Raw genomic sequence first — 14117 nt, 5'->3', positions numbered from 1 at the left:
TTTGGGGACCATGTCTGTGCGTGACTCTGTCCAGTCGGTGGTCATTTTTTCGTAAATTTGACAATGAAACAGGAAAAATCATTCCAAAAAGTTTAAAATTTTTTCCGTTAATTGGTATAACTTGAGACTAACTCCATGCCAAACTTCAACTTGATCCGTCCATTAGTTTTTGAGCAATATCCCGGAAAATATTCAACCGATTTCAATAATTTTTTCCAAAATATTCGGCATGATGTCCTCTATCTAAATCAATCAAAACATATATATATCCATTCATACAAAGTTTTTGAGATATTTGGATTTTTCTGTTTTTGACTTGAAATCCTTTTTCGCGCTCTAACTTGAGTAAAAATTGAGATATCGACTGGAAATTTGGCATGAAGCTGTCTCTTATCATCGCAAGGACCTGTATGGAAAATGGGCTCAATCGGTCGATTAGTTTCGGAGATATTCAACTTTGTATGTAAACCTAATGTCTTGAATATCTCAATAATGAGTCAACCGATCTCAATGATTTTTTTTCAAAATATTCGGCTTGATGACCTTTATCTAAATCAATCAAAACATATATATATCCATTCATACAAAGTTTTTGAGATATTTGGATTTTTCTGTTTTTGACTTGAAATCCTTTTTCGCGCTCTAACTTGAGTAAAAATTGAGATATCGACTGGAAATTTGGCATGAAGCTGTCTCTTATCATCGCAAGGACCTGTATGGAAAATGGGCTCAATCGGTCGATTAGTTTCGGAGATATTCAACTTTGTATGTAAACCTAATGTCTTGAATATCTCAATAATGAGTCAACCGATCTCAATGATTTTTTTTCAAAATATTCGGCTTGATGACCTTTATCTAAATCAATTAAAACATATATATATCCATTCATACAAAGTTTTTGAGATATTTGGATTTTTCTGTTTTTGACTTGAAATCCTTGTTCGCGCTCTAACTTGAGTAACAATTCAGATATCGACTTGAAATTTGGCACGAAGCTGTCTCTGATCATTGCAAGGACCGGTATGGAAGATGGGCTCAATCGGTCAATTATTTTCGGAGATATTCAACTTTGTATGTAAAATTAATGTCTTGAATATCTCAATAACGAGTCAACCGATCTCAATGATTTTTGCGTCCGAATGGGAGCATTGCAATTGTTCGATTTTCACATTTTCTAATTTTGTTTGGAAATTATGCAGAATGATCTGAAACGTAAAAATGCGAAGTTTGGAGACCATGTCTGTGCGTGTCACTGTCCAGTAGGTGGACATTTTTTCGTAAATTTGATAATTTAAACGGGAAAAATAATTCCAAAAAGTTTGAAATTTTTCTGTTAATTGGTATAACTTGAGACTAACTCCATGCCAAACTTCAGCTTGATCCGTCCATTAGTTTTTGAGCAATATCCATTCGCTTTTTAATGTTTTCTCTCAAATATCTCGGAAAATATTCAACCGATTTCAATAATTTTTTTTCAAAATATTCGGCATGATTTCCTCTATCTAAATCAATCAAAACATATACATCCGTTCATACAAAGTTTTTGAGATATTTGGATTTTTCTGTTTTTGACTTGAAATCCTTGTTCGCGCTCTAACTTGAGTAAAATTATTGAGTAAAATCATAAACGCATCCATTCGGAAGCCCTCAATCAATATATTGATGGCGAGAAAAGAATAGACGCCCTACTCAGTAGAATATATATAGCCGCATGGCTGCAGTCGCCTACTTGTTTCCTATTTTGTTCATAGACGCACTACTCAGAACACAAAATGTCATTTGGAGAAGTTCATCTATACATAAACCCTTATCGATTAAAAAAAATTAACCACTAGGATTTTTATTGGTCGCTTGGTGAACAAAAACGTGGGTTAGTTGCAGCTCTAAAAGGGGGATGTTCGCCAAACGTTCGTAAATTACGTATATCTTTGTATTGACGTTATTTCTTTCCATCATCGCGTTATAGGTTAGATAATATTCTGGTTTAGAAACATATCTTCAAGTAGAAGATACAGCTCGCGTGATAAATTGCAAATGCTCATTAATATCTCTGTGATGATGTTTGAGGGATCATATGCCATTTTACAGTTCACTGATTTATCCAGTACGTGAATGATCGCAGTAATCAGGGGTTGGTTACAAAAAGTTCTTGCCTTCATAATCATTACCCCGCTATGATATATTGCTTCACTTTGAATGTAATAATTTATAGAGATATTCGAGGCAGAACTTGCAAGATTGGTATTTTCAGAGGATCTTTCGCGATGATTTACATAGGAAGTTCAGAGATTTGTTGACTTCACCGGCATCGTTGTGGTAATTTCTTGTTTCAACATGTTGCACTTGGAGTTGTGGTGAATGATTGCGTCGCTTATTGTGGAACTAGGCCGTTGTCTTAATATGCCTAACTCTCTGTATTTTTCTCATTTCTCATTCGAGTTTACCTGCGCCTGGGTCAGCTCATCTTTTAACATGAGGCAATCCTCTTGGGGCCATTCTGGATAACAACTTCGACATATCATCGACAAAATTGTCGTTCGGTCTTTGCATCTCATACGAGTAGCATGGTTTCATGTATTCGGTCCTTCAGTAGATCTACTTCATTGCCTTAAGAATTGAAGATGCTAATTGGTCATATTGACTAGCATCATCCTTACCTCTTCCGAAAGTCGAGAGCAGTGAATGCAGATGGCGAGAAGTGATAGACTCTCATTTATTGTCCGTACGCTTTTCCATTTTTTCTTGCCATCATCATTCCTGGTCGCTAGCATGTCTTTTTTAGCTGGATGTCGAAGAATATATGGTAATGTTGATAAAAAAATTATAACTCATAATTTACGGGCTCAAAGGAACAGGAGTGGTCACATGGTTAGCGTGGGGTTCCGGCTGCCATCCAAGTTATCGCAGCTTTAGTCTGGATAGTAGTAAGCGGCAATGGTGGCCGAATTGAACCGGCGATGATGGCCAGACCCCATATCCCATGTCAGGCCTCATGGTTTCTACCAGGGACGATATAATGAGTTTTATATTGTTAGATCAACATAAAACGCTTTAACTATTTTCTTCTTCCTTTATGGTCTCATTTTCTTCCGAAGTGTTCAAAGCAATCACGACTCGAAATTTTATACAGATAATTTCCTGAAATTCGCAGTCATAATTAAAAAAATGAAATAAATTAATGAATGAAATCGAATAAATTTAGAAGAAAATTTTAGAAAATTTTAGTTTAGTTACTGATATTTCTCATGAAATTGTTTCATTCAAGCAAAAAATCAAAGGGAACTAATTTGAACATTCATGATGAGAGGGAGGGAGGGGAGGTTAATGTAGAATCAAATATTATTTATTATTAGGGCTGTAGTGCATGTGATTCCGTTTATACTTGATGAATCAATAGGAACGAACAGTAACAAATGAAGGGACATATATATTGGAGTTACGCCCCTCTGTGATTATTGCTTCAAAAACAAAGGGACGTATGTGCCTGAGTTACGCCCCTTTGGAATTATTCATTCTCAATATGAGCTAGAAAAGAAACAAAAAGTATAAAAAGAAAGAGGCGTATGTGCTGGAGATACGCCCCTTCAGTACTTGCTAGTCGGACTTACGTCCATTTGCCACTTCAGAAATTTGTCCACAAAAAACCTTTCATAAGTTGAGAAAACTCCATTTCGAAGGAAAAAAAAAAACATACGCCCCTTTGGTATTAAGAGAAAAAAAATCTCAGAGAAATGGCACTTACGCCCCTTTGATTTTAATGCGACGATATGTTCGCTGTCATATGCTCGCTACTCCTTGTTTTCCCTGTTTAGCGCCCATTAATTCCTCACCTTTTTTCCAAACTTAGCGATCACTCCGCCACTGTTTTCTAAACAGATTCATGATCTGTTTTTGCTTCCGAATGGAAGCATTGTAATCTTCAAAATTCAGGTTTCCAGTTCTTTGTGTTAGGATGACTAAATTTGGGGTCAGGAATTAGAATATGGTGTTTATAGAGTAGGTACGTATGTATGTATGTGTGTGTATGTAGGTATGTGACCGATTCAGTTTTGTCACGATTAAAGAAAAAATATTTGTCTGAATGGATTGAATCTGGGACTAGAAATATTCTTTTTCATGTTATACAGACTGAGTTCGAAAATGGTACCGATGCCACTTTTAGTTTTTGAATTATTTCAAAATTCTCAAAAATTTTCAAAATTTTCAAATTTTTCGGAAGTTTTCAAAAATTTTATTTTATGGGTGTCTCGAAGTTTATGGAGGTCCTGTACGGGTCATATGGAAGTCTTTTATGGGGGTTTCATGGGTCTTATGGTAATCATATGTTATGGGGTTTTATGCGGGTTACATGGTGGTCCTGTGGGTGTCTTCTGAAGTTTCCATGGGCGTCCTATGAGGATTTTATGAGGGTCTATGTTTTTCTTCCAATGAATATGGCCAATCGTCCTCTTTACGCTACTCTCCAGAGTTTCTTCATGCGAACCGAAAAAAAGATTGTGACAAAAATATCTTCTTCCTAGGAGAACAATGAATTATATTTGATACAAGCAAATCATGTACAAAATAACCATTCGGAAACATATTGCTATTTTACTAGTAAAAAATGACTATACTGTAGGCAATACAAGAGCAATTTCTCACTTGTTTTCATGTGATTGAACTTTCGTTTCTAGTTTCGTTTCCCGCAATGACATTATTCGACTTTCGTTTCCAGTTTCGTTTCCGGCAATAACGTTATTCGACTTTCGTTTCCAGTTTCGTTTCCGGCAATAACGTTATTCGACTTTCGTTTCCAGTTTCGTTTCCCGTAATAACGTTATTATTTCGTTTCGTAAACGAAACCGGAAACGCGTTTCCAGTCCTTGGTTTCTACCGAGCACCCGACTGGGTATCAATGTCGCCCGTTGCCGTTCCGTTTCCCGGCGACTGGGTACCTCTATTGTAGAGTAGCCCTTGAATCGCTCGGCTGGACAGCGGGACCCGTGAGGCGCGGGTTCGAGTTCGGCTTGGGGCAATTGGGATTTTTAATATTTCGGAAACCGTCGAACGGAAGACTAGATACCGAGAATCATCGGAGAATAGTTAGGAAAACATTCTCAGTAGAAAGGTCGGTCGATGAACCGTGTCGACCAAGGTTTTCCACGGCTTCCCTTGGTCACCAGGAGAGTCTATACGTGGGGTACAATGCGCCACGGCTGGGGAGGAAGTCGGCTCATGAAACCGCAAATATGTAAAAACTCGAATAAGGTATATACGGCAAGGAAAAATAAAAAATAGTCCGGATCGTACTTGGATGGGTCACAGCTTAGCCCTACCTACACCCCCTGTAGGAATCGCGCCGCTCGAGCTCTGGTAAGAAGCCGTATCCCAGCTAGAAATACGCCGCTCCACCCCGGCTCGGGCAAGCTACACGCCTACCCGAGTTTGAGCCGCGTCACGCGCTCTCAGCCGCCGTTACACTAGCGCTCGGGATGCTTTCCTGGGCCTTAATTGAATGGCCACCGCTCAACCTTCGGGTTATCCTCAGTTACTCGATCCCGGCACACCTAACCTCAATAATAATTTGACAGGTCCCATAGTATTGCAATTTGATAAAAAAATTAAGAGAATAATTATGAAGATGACATGGATTTGCAATTAAACGTAATCACAAGCGCAGCAAAACCTGAAGTGGTATAAACCAGTCCAGTGGTATTAATTTGAAATACGATGTAAAATAACTCACAAAAACGTAATAAAGAATTTCTTTTTTTTCAACATAACTCGCAACATCTAGAGAAATAGTCACTGGAAAAATGAGAACAAACCTTCTTTGTTATAAAGTAATATTTCCATGTTTGAATCGTCACAGACACGTTCACTGTTTGAAAAAAAAAAAAAAATTGGAGAGTAAATCAGTAATTACAAAAGGGTAACATTGAATACAATTTAAAGATGAAAAATCACAAACTTTCATATATCACTAAAAATTCAATGATATTTCAAATTTTTTAACAGCATTAAGATGAGTATTCCTTAATATGTTTGAATGTTCCATAAAAACATGAATATTGAGTGACAAATTACGTTGATTTTTCCATGAATTGAATATTAAAAAATCTGTTTACTTGATTTTTCCCAATATATATAATTTTTCAGGTAATAATTGAACTGAAATTTATAGTTCGCAATGATTTTTTCATGATATTATGAATTTTCAATGACAAAATTCCTTTGAACTGAAATATGATTTAAAATTTCCTGGAAGAGTAACGAAAATTTGAGCAAAAATTTTGAAATCAATTGAATCAGCTGTATCAAGACAATTCAAAAATGATATTCTTGAGTGATTCACAAAAGGTATTTGTTTTTTTTTCTTTGAAGAATGAAGACACGTGAAATGGACTTGTTTCGATTTTTCTGTATTTTTATTTGCGGCAATGGGACTTTTTTGCGAGATTTTTTGCGGGGAGGAAGATTCCTAGAAACCTTTAAGATTATTCTGGGGAATGATCCAATTCGATTTTGCCCCACCCTCCGCTCGAAACGACACGACGGAGTCGGAGCTGAGGTTCCGGGTTGGAACCTCAGGTACCGGGTTGTGCCGTCTTGGCGTTGCGCTCCAAGCTGGTACCGAGCCGGGATGGAGCGGCGTGACGCGCCGTGAACTCAGATACAGCGTCAATCCGAGGCTGAGTTCTGAGTACCCGAGTTGCGGCTGAATCCCCGGTCAAATTCCTACACGGGACGTGGGGAACTGCTGCCGCTAGGCGCGAATATGGGAAACTAAGGTGCCCATCCAGTCAGTGTGACGGATGAATACAGTAAGGCCCTACAATCGGCCGGCTGTACGACTGGGGTTTGCCATGGTTTCCCTTGCAGTCTTAGCTCGAATGGGGTACATGTGATAAGAGTAAGACGGCCCATGGTAAATGCAGATAAATTAGAAGAAAGAAGTGGGAGAGGCAAGGCAAACGAATGGAGAGCCTATAATACCGTAATGGTAATAGGAAAGAAATATGAATAAAAAAAACTTATGGGTTCAAACTGTATGTGGGTGATTCTACGGTAACTGTGATTCTTGAGATTGACAAATTTCACACAATAAATAGTACCCACGAAGCCAACTATGGCACGTTTATGAGACCTAAACATGCCCTTATAGTGATAGAGCTGTGAACTCACGGTAGCATACTCTATGCGCTTTTTAAATTTGGAAAATTTTGTCGCGCACTATTTTTGTGAAATTTAGCCAATCTTTTTTTTTTCCTGCTGAAAGAAAGAACATTTATTTAACGCTTTTTCAGTGCAAAAAGACGGCGAAATAGAATTTTGCCTCAAATCTCATCTTAGGGCATAAAACATCTAAATTTTGTAGAACTGTATTATTGGGAAAATTTCGCTCTCCTGGCTTCTTTTCCGATATGGAAATATATTGCCGTGGCTTTAATCTATCTTCAACTTTACGATCTCTCCCCAACCCCCCACCCGAAAAAATTTCTAGACGATCACATTTCTCGTAAGCTCCAACTTTGTTTCCTGTTGTTTTTGATCCAGTTGTTTCGATCTTTAGCGTTTTGATTCGTTTACGTTGAATACTAACGTCTGGAATCTCAGGAAAGAAGTTGATGAGTCTCGTGCTCAAGACAGATCTACTTCATTCCTGGAAAATCGGCACATATACAACAGAAAATCGAAAAATTTTTTTTTTACTTATTTATTTTGAGTTCTCCAAACAAAGTTCTCTTTATATTCAATTACTATTTTTAAATAACTTTTGAAACCGTCAAAGTTCCCAAAATGTCATTTCACGATTTAAAATTCATGTATATTTCAAAACTTATCCATGCATATGAAGTTGTTGAAGGAATCCAATGGTTCGTTATTTAACGCTTTGGTTCCGAAAAGTTCACAAATTCATCCAATTTCACATTAAGTCGCGCTAATATTTATAAAAAATTTGCAATAATTCCTAATTGAAATATTACAATTCTTCCGAATCGAAATCAACACTTCCATTAATTTCTCTTGAAGAGAGAAATAAATAAGTAGGACCAAATAACTTCAACTTTTGAATGGTTTGAACTACGCGAGAAATGACCGGGAACGAAGAACGGCGGGAACTAACTTTGGGGGTGCATCGATGCACTTTTATTACCTCGCATTGTAACTGTCTTAATTAATATATGAATATGAGTTTTAATGTATTTGTTTAATGGAGGGGGCATCACCCGATGTCGATGCACCAAGGTACGCCTCGGTATGGACACCTGAACCTTCTACACTGATAGAAAAAATCTCTGACACGACAGAAGTGGTTTCTTGAGACAAGAGAATGGGGTTTTGACCATGAATCTCTTGATACAAGAGATTCTTAGTTTTACCTAATTGAAGTATATTCTGAGAGGAAGATGTGTGCCCTCAGGACCGATTTACTTGATTGGAAACCCTATCACCTCTGTCGAAAATCATGAAAAACAGAATTATCTATAGCGAAAAGTACGAATTCTTCACACAAGAGAATAGAAACTTCATCAGATTGATATTAAATGTAAGCAAGATTACTTTCCGCCAAGAGATTCTTGCCAGCGAGTCTGATCTAATATGGAAAGCATTATGATGCACGCGAAACTTCCTGCTCTTTCCGTCCAATATTTAATAATTTATGCCAAGTTCCCCTATTTCTTTGATCCAAAGTCATGAAGAATTCATTCAGTTAAAACGGCGCGAATGATGTAGTTTCTTGAGCCAAGAACTTGTACTCTACGTGTCAGAGATTTTTTCTATCAGTGTGGTGATAACGCGTTTGGAGACAATTCAAACTGTTGCCACCTACAACACCACAACAATCACGTTATCGTTACATAAAATTATTCTTTTTTTTTCTTTCTTTTTTTCCTTCATTAAATTCCTTCGTATATTCTCGCGAGTAATATCGATTAAAAATGAGACTCGGTTTAAATTGACTCCAATGCAAAATTCCTTTCAGGACGATTCATTTTTTACAAATTAAATTCTTCTTATTCATTTTTATTTCTTCCGTTTTAATCATTTATTTTCTATTCTGCTTTTAAAAATACCGTACGTCTTCAGACGTAATATTAGCATTGAAATTGATAGCAATATCAATAGGAAAAAAATATGTCGAGAGTAACAGTGATATGTAATCTGTCGAATAGCTTATATCACGCTGCTTGTTTATATATAAAATAGTATATTTCTAACCTAGGGAGGGAAAATAAAGGATCCTCAGCCGCCAGTGCAATTACCAGCCGAGCCGAAGCGCTTCGCGGGAGGGAACTCTGACTTTGCGCCTACGCCGAGACGGAAAATCGCGTTCTAACCACAGGAAGTAAAATAAAGGACCCTCAGCCGCGTGCTNGTGGTTAGAACGCGATTTTCCGTCTCGGCGTAGGCGCAAAGTCAGAGTTCCCTCCCGCGAAGCCCTTCGGCTCGGCTGGTAATTGCACTGGCGGCTGAGGATCCTTTATTTTCCCTCCCTAGGTTAGAAATATACTATTCCAAATATCGCCAAAATTTTCCATTAAATATTTATGGTACTTGTAAAAAGTACCAAGAATGCTCAGAATATTAACGGATGGTCAAGTAACCATCCGTTAATATTCTGAGCATTTTTTATTTTTCTAATGATTTTTCCCATTTTGTCTCATTTCGGAGTTTTCGCTTTTCGTATTATTGTCACATATTGCCGGAAGGAGCAAAAAGATACAATGATTAAGATGATAAAAATGAAGAAAGCTATCGAATGTACCTATGCTGCAATCTGCGCGTTCACAAACTTATCAATAGATTCCACCATGCAAGAGCGGAACAATATCGGGTTTATTGCATAGATGTTTAATATATTGAATAGAGAATTTATGTCATAATTTAGTCAATTCCACAATCGTTGCATTATATTGATCACATTATTGCACATATACACTTCTCAAGTAAATATATTGCACACGCATTAACCCAATTGAATTATGCATTAACACGTTTTATTTTCCGAAGTTGGTACCTTGTAAACCTTATGCGCACTCATTATATACACGTTAATATACTGATCAAATTAACATTATATAGGTACTTGGAAAGCGTATGGAGTTTCATCACAAATAATAACCATTCTACCCAGTCATTGGGAAAGTTTTTCTAACATATGTTGTTATTTCATTTAATTACTGAATTCTTGTCCCACTTGATCATTGATGAGCTTGGGCCCCAATGCGAAATATTGCTGTCGAATGAAAATTAACAAAATGGATATCTAAAATTCACAGGGTGATAGAAAGAATCGTCATCGAGGTTTGTTTTGGTTGAAGTTCCGCCGTTCGGGTGGCAATAGCGGGAATCATCCAGCACGGGATCAAGTGACAACATGGAGTGTGCAGGATGTATGTATTTGGCTGGAGAATCTTCAACTTGGCGAGTATACTGAACAATTCATATCCCATGACATACGTGGAAGGGAACTACTATCTCTTGCCCGGAGAGACCTGAAGGAACTCGGAATAATTAAAATTGGTCACGTGAAACGTATACTTCAAGCTATCAACGACCTTAATAACTAAACTTAGCACTTTTTCACTTATGCTCCCTTCAATGTTTTAATTAATATTCGAATTACGAATTCGAACAAAACGCAAGATCAAGGCTGTGTTTGAACTTTCAAAGATGAAAAATAATGGAATTTAAAGTTTTCCAATATTTTTCATAACCACAATTACAAACTCGGAGGAGGTTTTGTCTCCGACGAGAACCAGAAACAGTATTAGACACTTTTGTCAACAAGTATGAACTTTTGATTGGTAGTCATATTTAAAAACGGCCTTGAGTGAGATAGTTATACATCCCTTTACTGTTTGATGTATTTCATTTTTATTTAACCTTCTAATACCGATAAGCCACGAAATACTACGTAACGCCAAAAGAGTTATGCCTTATTAGTGTTAGAGGGTTAATGATCCCATGTGGATGGGGAGAACAATTATTCCTTGTTCAATTGCTATCCTCTCCAATATCTTCTATTATGATACTGTGAAATTCTTTTGCACTTCAAAATTATAGTATTTGAATAAGTATTTCAAAAAACACTCTCTAATTAGTAGCAGTCTTTCGGAGACTTTTTCATCTCTCTTTTGACAATTCGCAATCTACTATTTTTTATTGACTCCCTATCCTATAAAATTACTTCAATTATTCACATGTACGAAAAAGTGATATTTGATAATTTATGTTGTGTGTAAAATACTACTATAGGTTCTACAAGATGTTTACTTTCATTTCTTGATAAATATACAACGTGAAGAAAAAAAAGTAAACATGTTGCAGAGCAGTTGTTATAGACTTTAGTCTTTTTTTACGAATCTCTAGTCGGGTAATTCTCTGTACAAATACCCTAAGACCTGGAAACTCGTCCTATTCTTTGGTGGACACGGAAACTTTTATGAAAATATCCTATCAATTTTGAAAGTCGATGGGCATTTACCAAATTCGTTTTCCACCCGTAATTCTGAAAAATTGTAAATGCGATATAGAATGTTATTCGGTGATGTAGAAATTCAGGTGAAACACACATATGATTCCGGTGCAGTTTCGACATTTTACAATTAAGCAATTACACGTCAAATCCGAACTAAAAAAAATTTCATGTTTCCGATTATCTTCACGATTTTTTTTTCGGAGAAGAAGTACATGAGAGCAAGCTCTCATGAAATTTTTCGAGCGATTTGATTTTTTTTCAGCGAGTTATGATTTTTAAAAAAATTTCGCTTTTTCCACTTGAATTTTGATTGTTTCAGAAAAACGTAAAATTATTAAATTTAATCATTAAGGATCGAATTTCCATTTTCACCCATTTGCAGGTAATTATTAACAAAGCTGCAAAATGAGCGCAATTGAACTCAATTTATTCCGTTTTTCGAGCCTTTATTGCGAAAACAATTTTTTTTATCTGCAATTACTCGAAAACTTTTTTTTTTTATTCGAAATTTTAGGGGTAACTTGGTGACATAATTTTCCAAATTTTCCAAAAATAATCACTTCGTCGATTCACGAAGTTCAACCTTTGCCAGGAACGCGTAGCTATCACTTTTTCGAACCAAACTCAATGATGAAAAAATGAATGAAACAGCCAAACTAACAGAAGATGTATTATCATTGGAATCGATCAAATCAAGAAGTCATTATTGCATGGGAAGAGAAGCGTGGGGGGGGGGGATGATCGTCGGTAGACTGGAATTCCAATTCATTCAAGGCTACTTTGATGTTGCCATGTGGGCCTGCGTCTTCATATGAATTCCCTGTTGCGGAAAAAATTGTCTGCACAAGTTATTTCAACATTTTATGGGAGGAGACACCGTTGAAAAAGTCAAAAAAGAAAACACTTTCATAATTCCAAAACGATTAGAAAATACAATCCGTCGAAAATTCATTGATTATCAAATAAGTCAGGATTCTTAAGCGGTCCCTTCACTATAATTTTGGCCATCAAACGACAATATTCTAGCGAACGAAATATGCGTCACGTGATAATCAGTAAAAGTAAAAGAAACATAGTAAAAAAAAATTGAGTAGTTTTATCATTTTGTTCGATTTTAATTAATCATTCAAATTTCTGCTAATACATGGGCTTTATGACCGCTATTTTGTCCTTTACCCCGCACTCTGTTGACAATGTGCTAGTCAACAAAGGAAGCTATATTTACCTATATTAAACTCTCGAAAATATGGACATGAAGTCTCACTGAGTTTTCAGGTGGATGGTTATGTCCCCAAGTTACCCCTAAAATTTCGGATAAAAAAATAAAATTTTCAACTAATTGCAGATTGAAAAAAAAATTAATGTTTCCATAACGGCTATAAAAATTGAATCAATGGAATTTAATTGCGCTCCTTTTGAAGCTTAATTACCTTCAAATGTGTGAAAATGAAAATTCGATTCCTAATGATTTAATTCAATTATTTCACATTTTTCTCAAACAATCAAAATTCAAGGGGAAAAAGGGAAATTTTCAGAAAAATCATGTACTTCACAAAAAAAAAATCGGCAAAACAATCGGAAACATGACATTTTTTTCCTTTTGGATGTGACGTGAATTGCTCAATTTCTTCACAAATAAGTAAACCGACAATGTCATTGGTGAATATTCTGTTATTGTTTAATGAAACCTGTGATAAATTATCCTGACATAAGTTACGATTTCTCATCTACATCATATTCCGAGCTAAAAATTGGCACCGGGAACACTTCCGCAATTTCTGATTACAGCAGAGTTCCCTTTATTTTCCGCTCCCATTATTTGTCCTCTCTTCTCCTCTGGCATTGTTCTCCCTTAAAAAAGTTCTCCCACTCCTCATGCATTCTGCATCCTTGTTTTCGACGTCATGCTCGTAGAATTGCGCAATGTCTCAGTTACGGGATGATTGCCACATGGTGACAGTCGTAAGTTATGTTCCTTCTCTCCCACTACTACGATTCTCCCTACCCACTACTCCCCTTCCCTCTCCAATGCTCCCCAGAGACGGAGTGGGAGAAATTCCATTATTCGTATTCCACATGAAATTCACTCAAGGAATTCTTTTCCCGAGCCGGGAAAATAAAGGGAACTCCACTGTATTCGCGATGTTAACTGGAAGTGAGGTGGCGCTGATGCTTCAACATGGCCGACATAAAACGTTTCGAATGAAATCAACAAAAGTGATATTAGGGGCAGCTTCGCATTGATATACACAATTGAGGCTTGTCTCTGATTCGATTAATTATGCTCTTCAGTAATAAATCGGTTTTTACTTCATTGATCCCCTTAGGACCTGAAAGTGTGACTGAAAATTTTCAATTGGAAAATTTTATGTCAGCCATCTTGTAAGCTTCAGCGCCGCCATTCGTCAATTTAACATCGCGAATAACTTATGAGATATCGTTGAACGATTTCATATATCATCGTAGGTTATACGGTTTCTTCCAAAAATATTTAAATCACTATTATATGACATACCACGTAACCTGAATACGTGGTTTCTATTGATCATAATTCGGATGGAAAATTCAATCATAGTGACATTGCAAAAACACAATCTACTTGTTCTTCTAAAAAAATAATAATAAAGTTCGTATCGAATGCAGAAAAGAC

General features: G+C 36.6%; 1 protein-coding gene across 2 annotated transcripts in view; it reads left to right on the top strand.

Moving 5' to 3' along the window:
• The window catches only part of LOC107041989 (diacylglycerol kinase eta), a 30168-nt gene extending 17226 nt beyond the window's left edge, over positions 1–12942 (top strand). For both annotated transcript variants that reach the window (XM_015262831.1, XM_015262830.1), the window contains exon 15: positions 10266–12942. In XM_015262831.1, the coding sequence (XP_015118317.1) occupies positions 10266–10556 (291 nt within the window). In that variant the 3' untranslated portion in view covers positions 10557–12942. The remainder of the gene's footprint in view (positions 1–10265) is intronic.
• The last annotated feature ends 1175 nt before the right edge of the window (positions 12943–14117 follow it).

Source organism: Diachasma alloeum, unplaced genomic scaffold (genome assembly GCF_001412515.2).
Source record: "Diachasma alloeum isolate Michigan unplaced genomic scaffold, Dall2.0 Dall_scaffold_00398, whole genome shotgun sequence".
NCBI classification, from domain to species: domain Eukaryota; kingdom Metazoa; phylum Arthropoda; class Insecta; order Hymenoptera; family Braconidae; genus Diachasma; species Diachasma alloeum.
The sequence above is the reverse complement of the archived record's forward strand: the minus strand, read 5'-3'. Positions and strand labels throughout refer to the sequence as shown.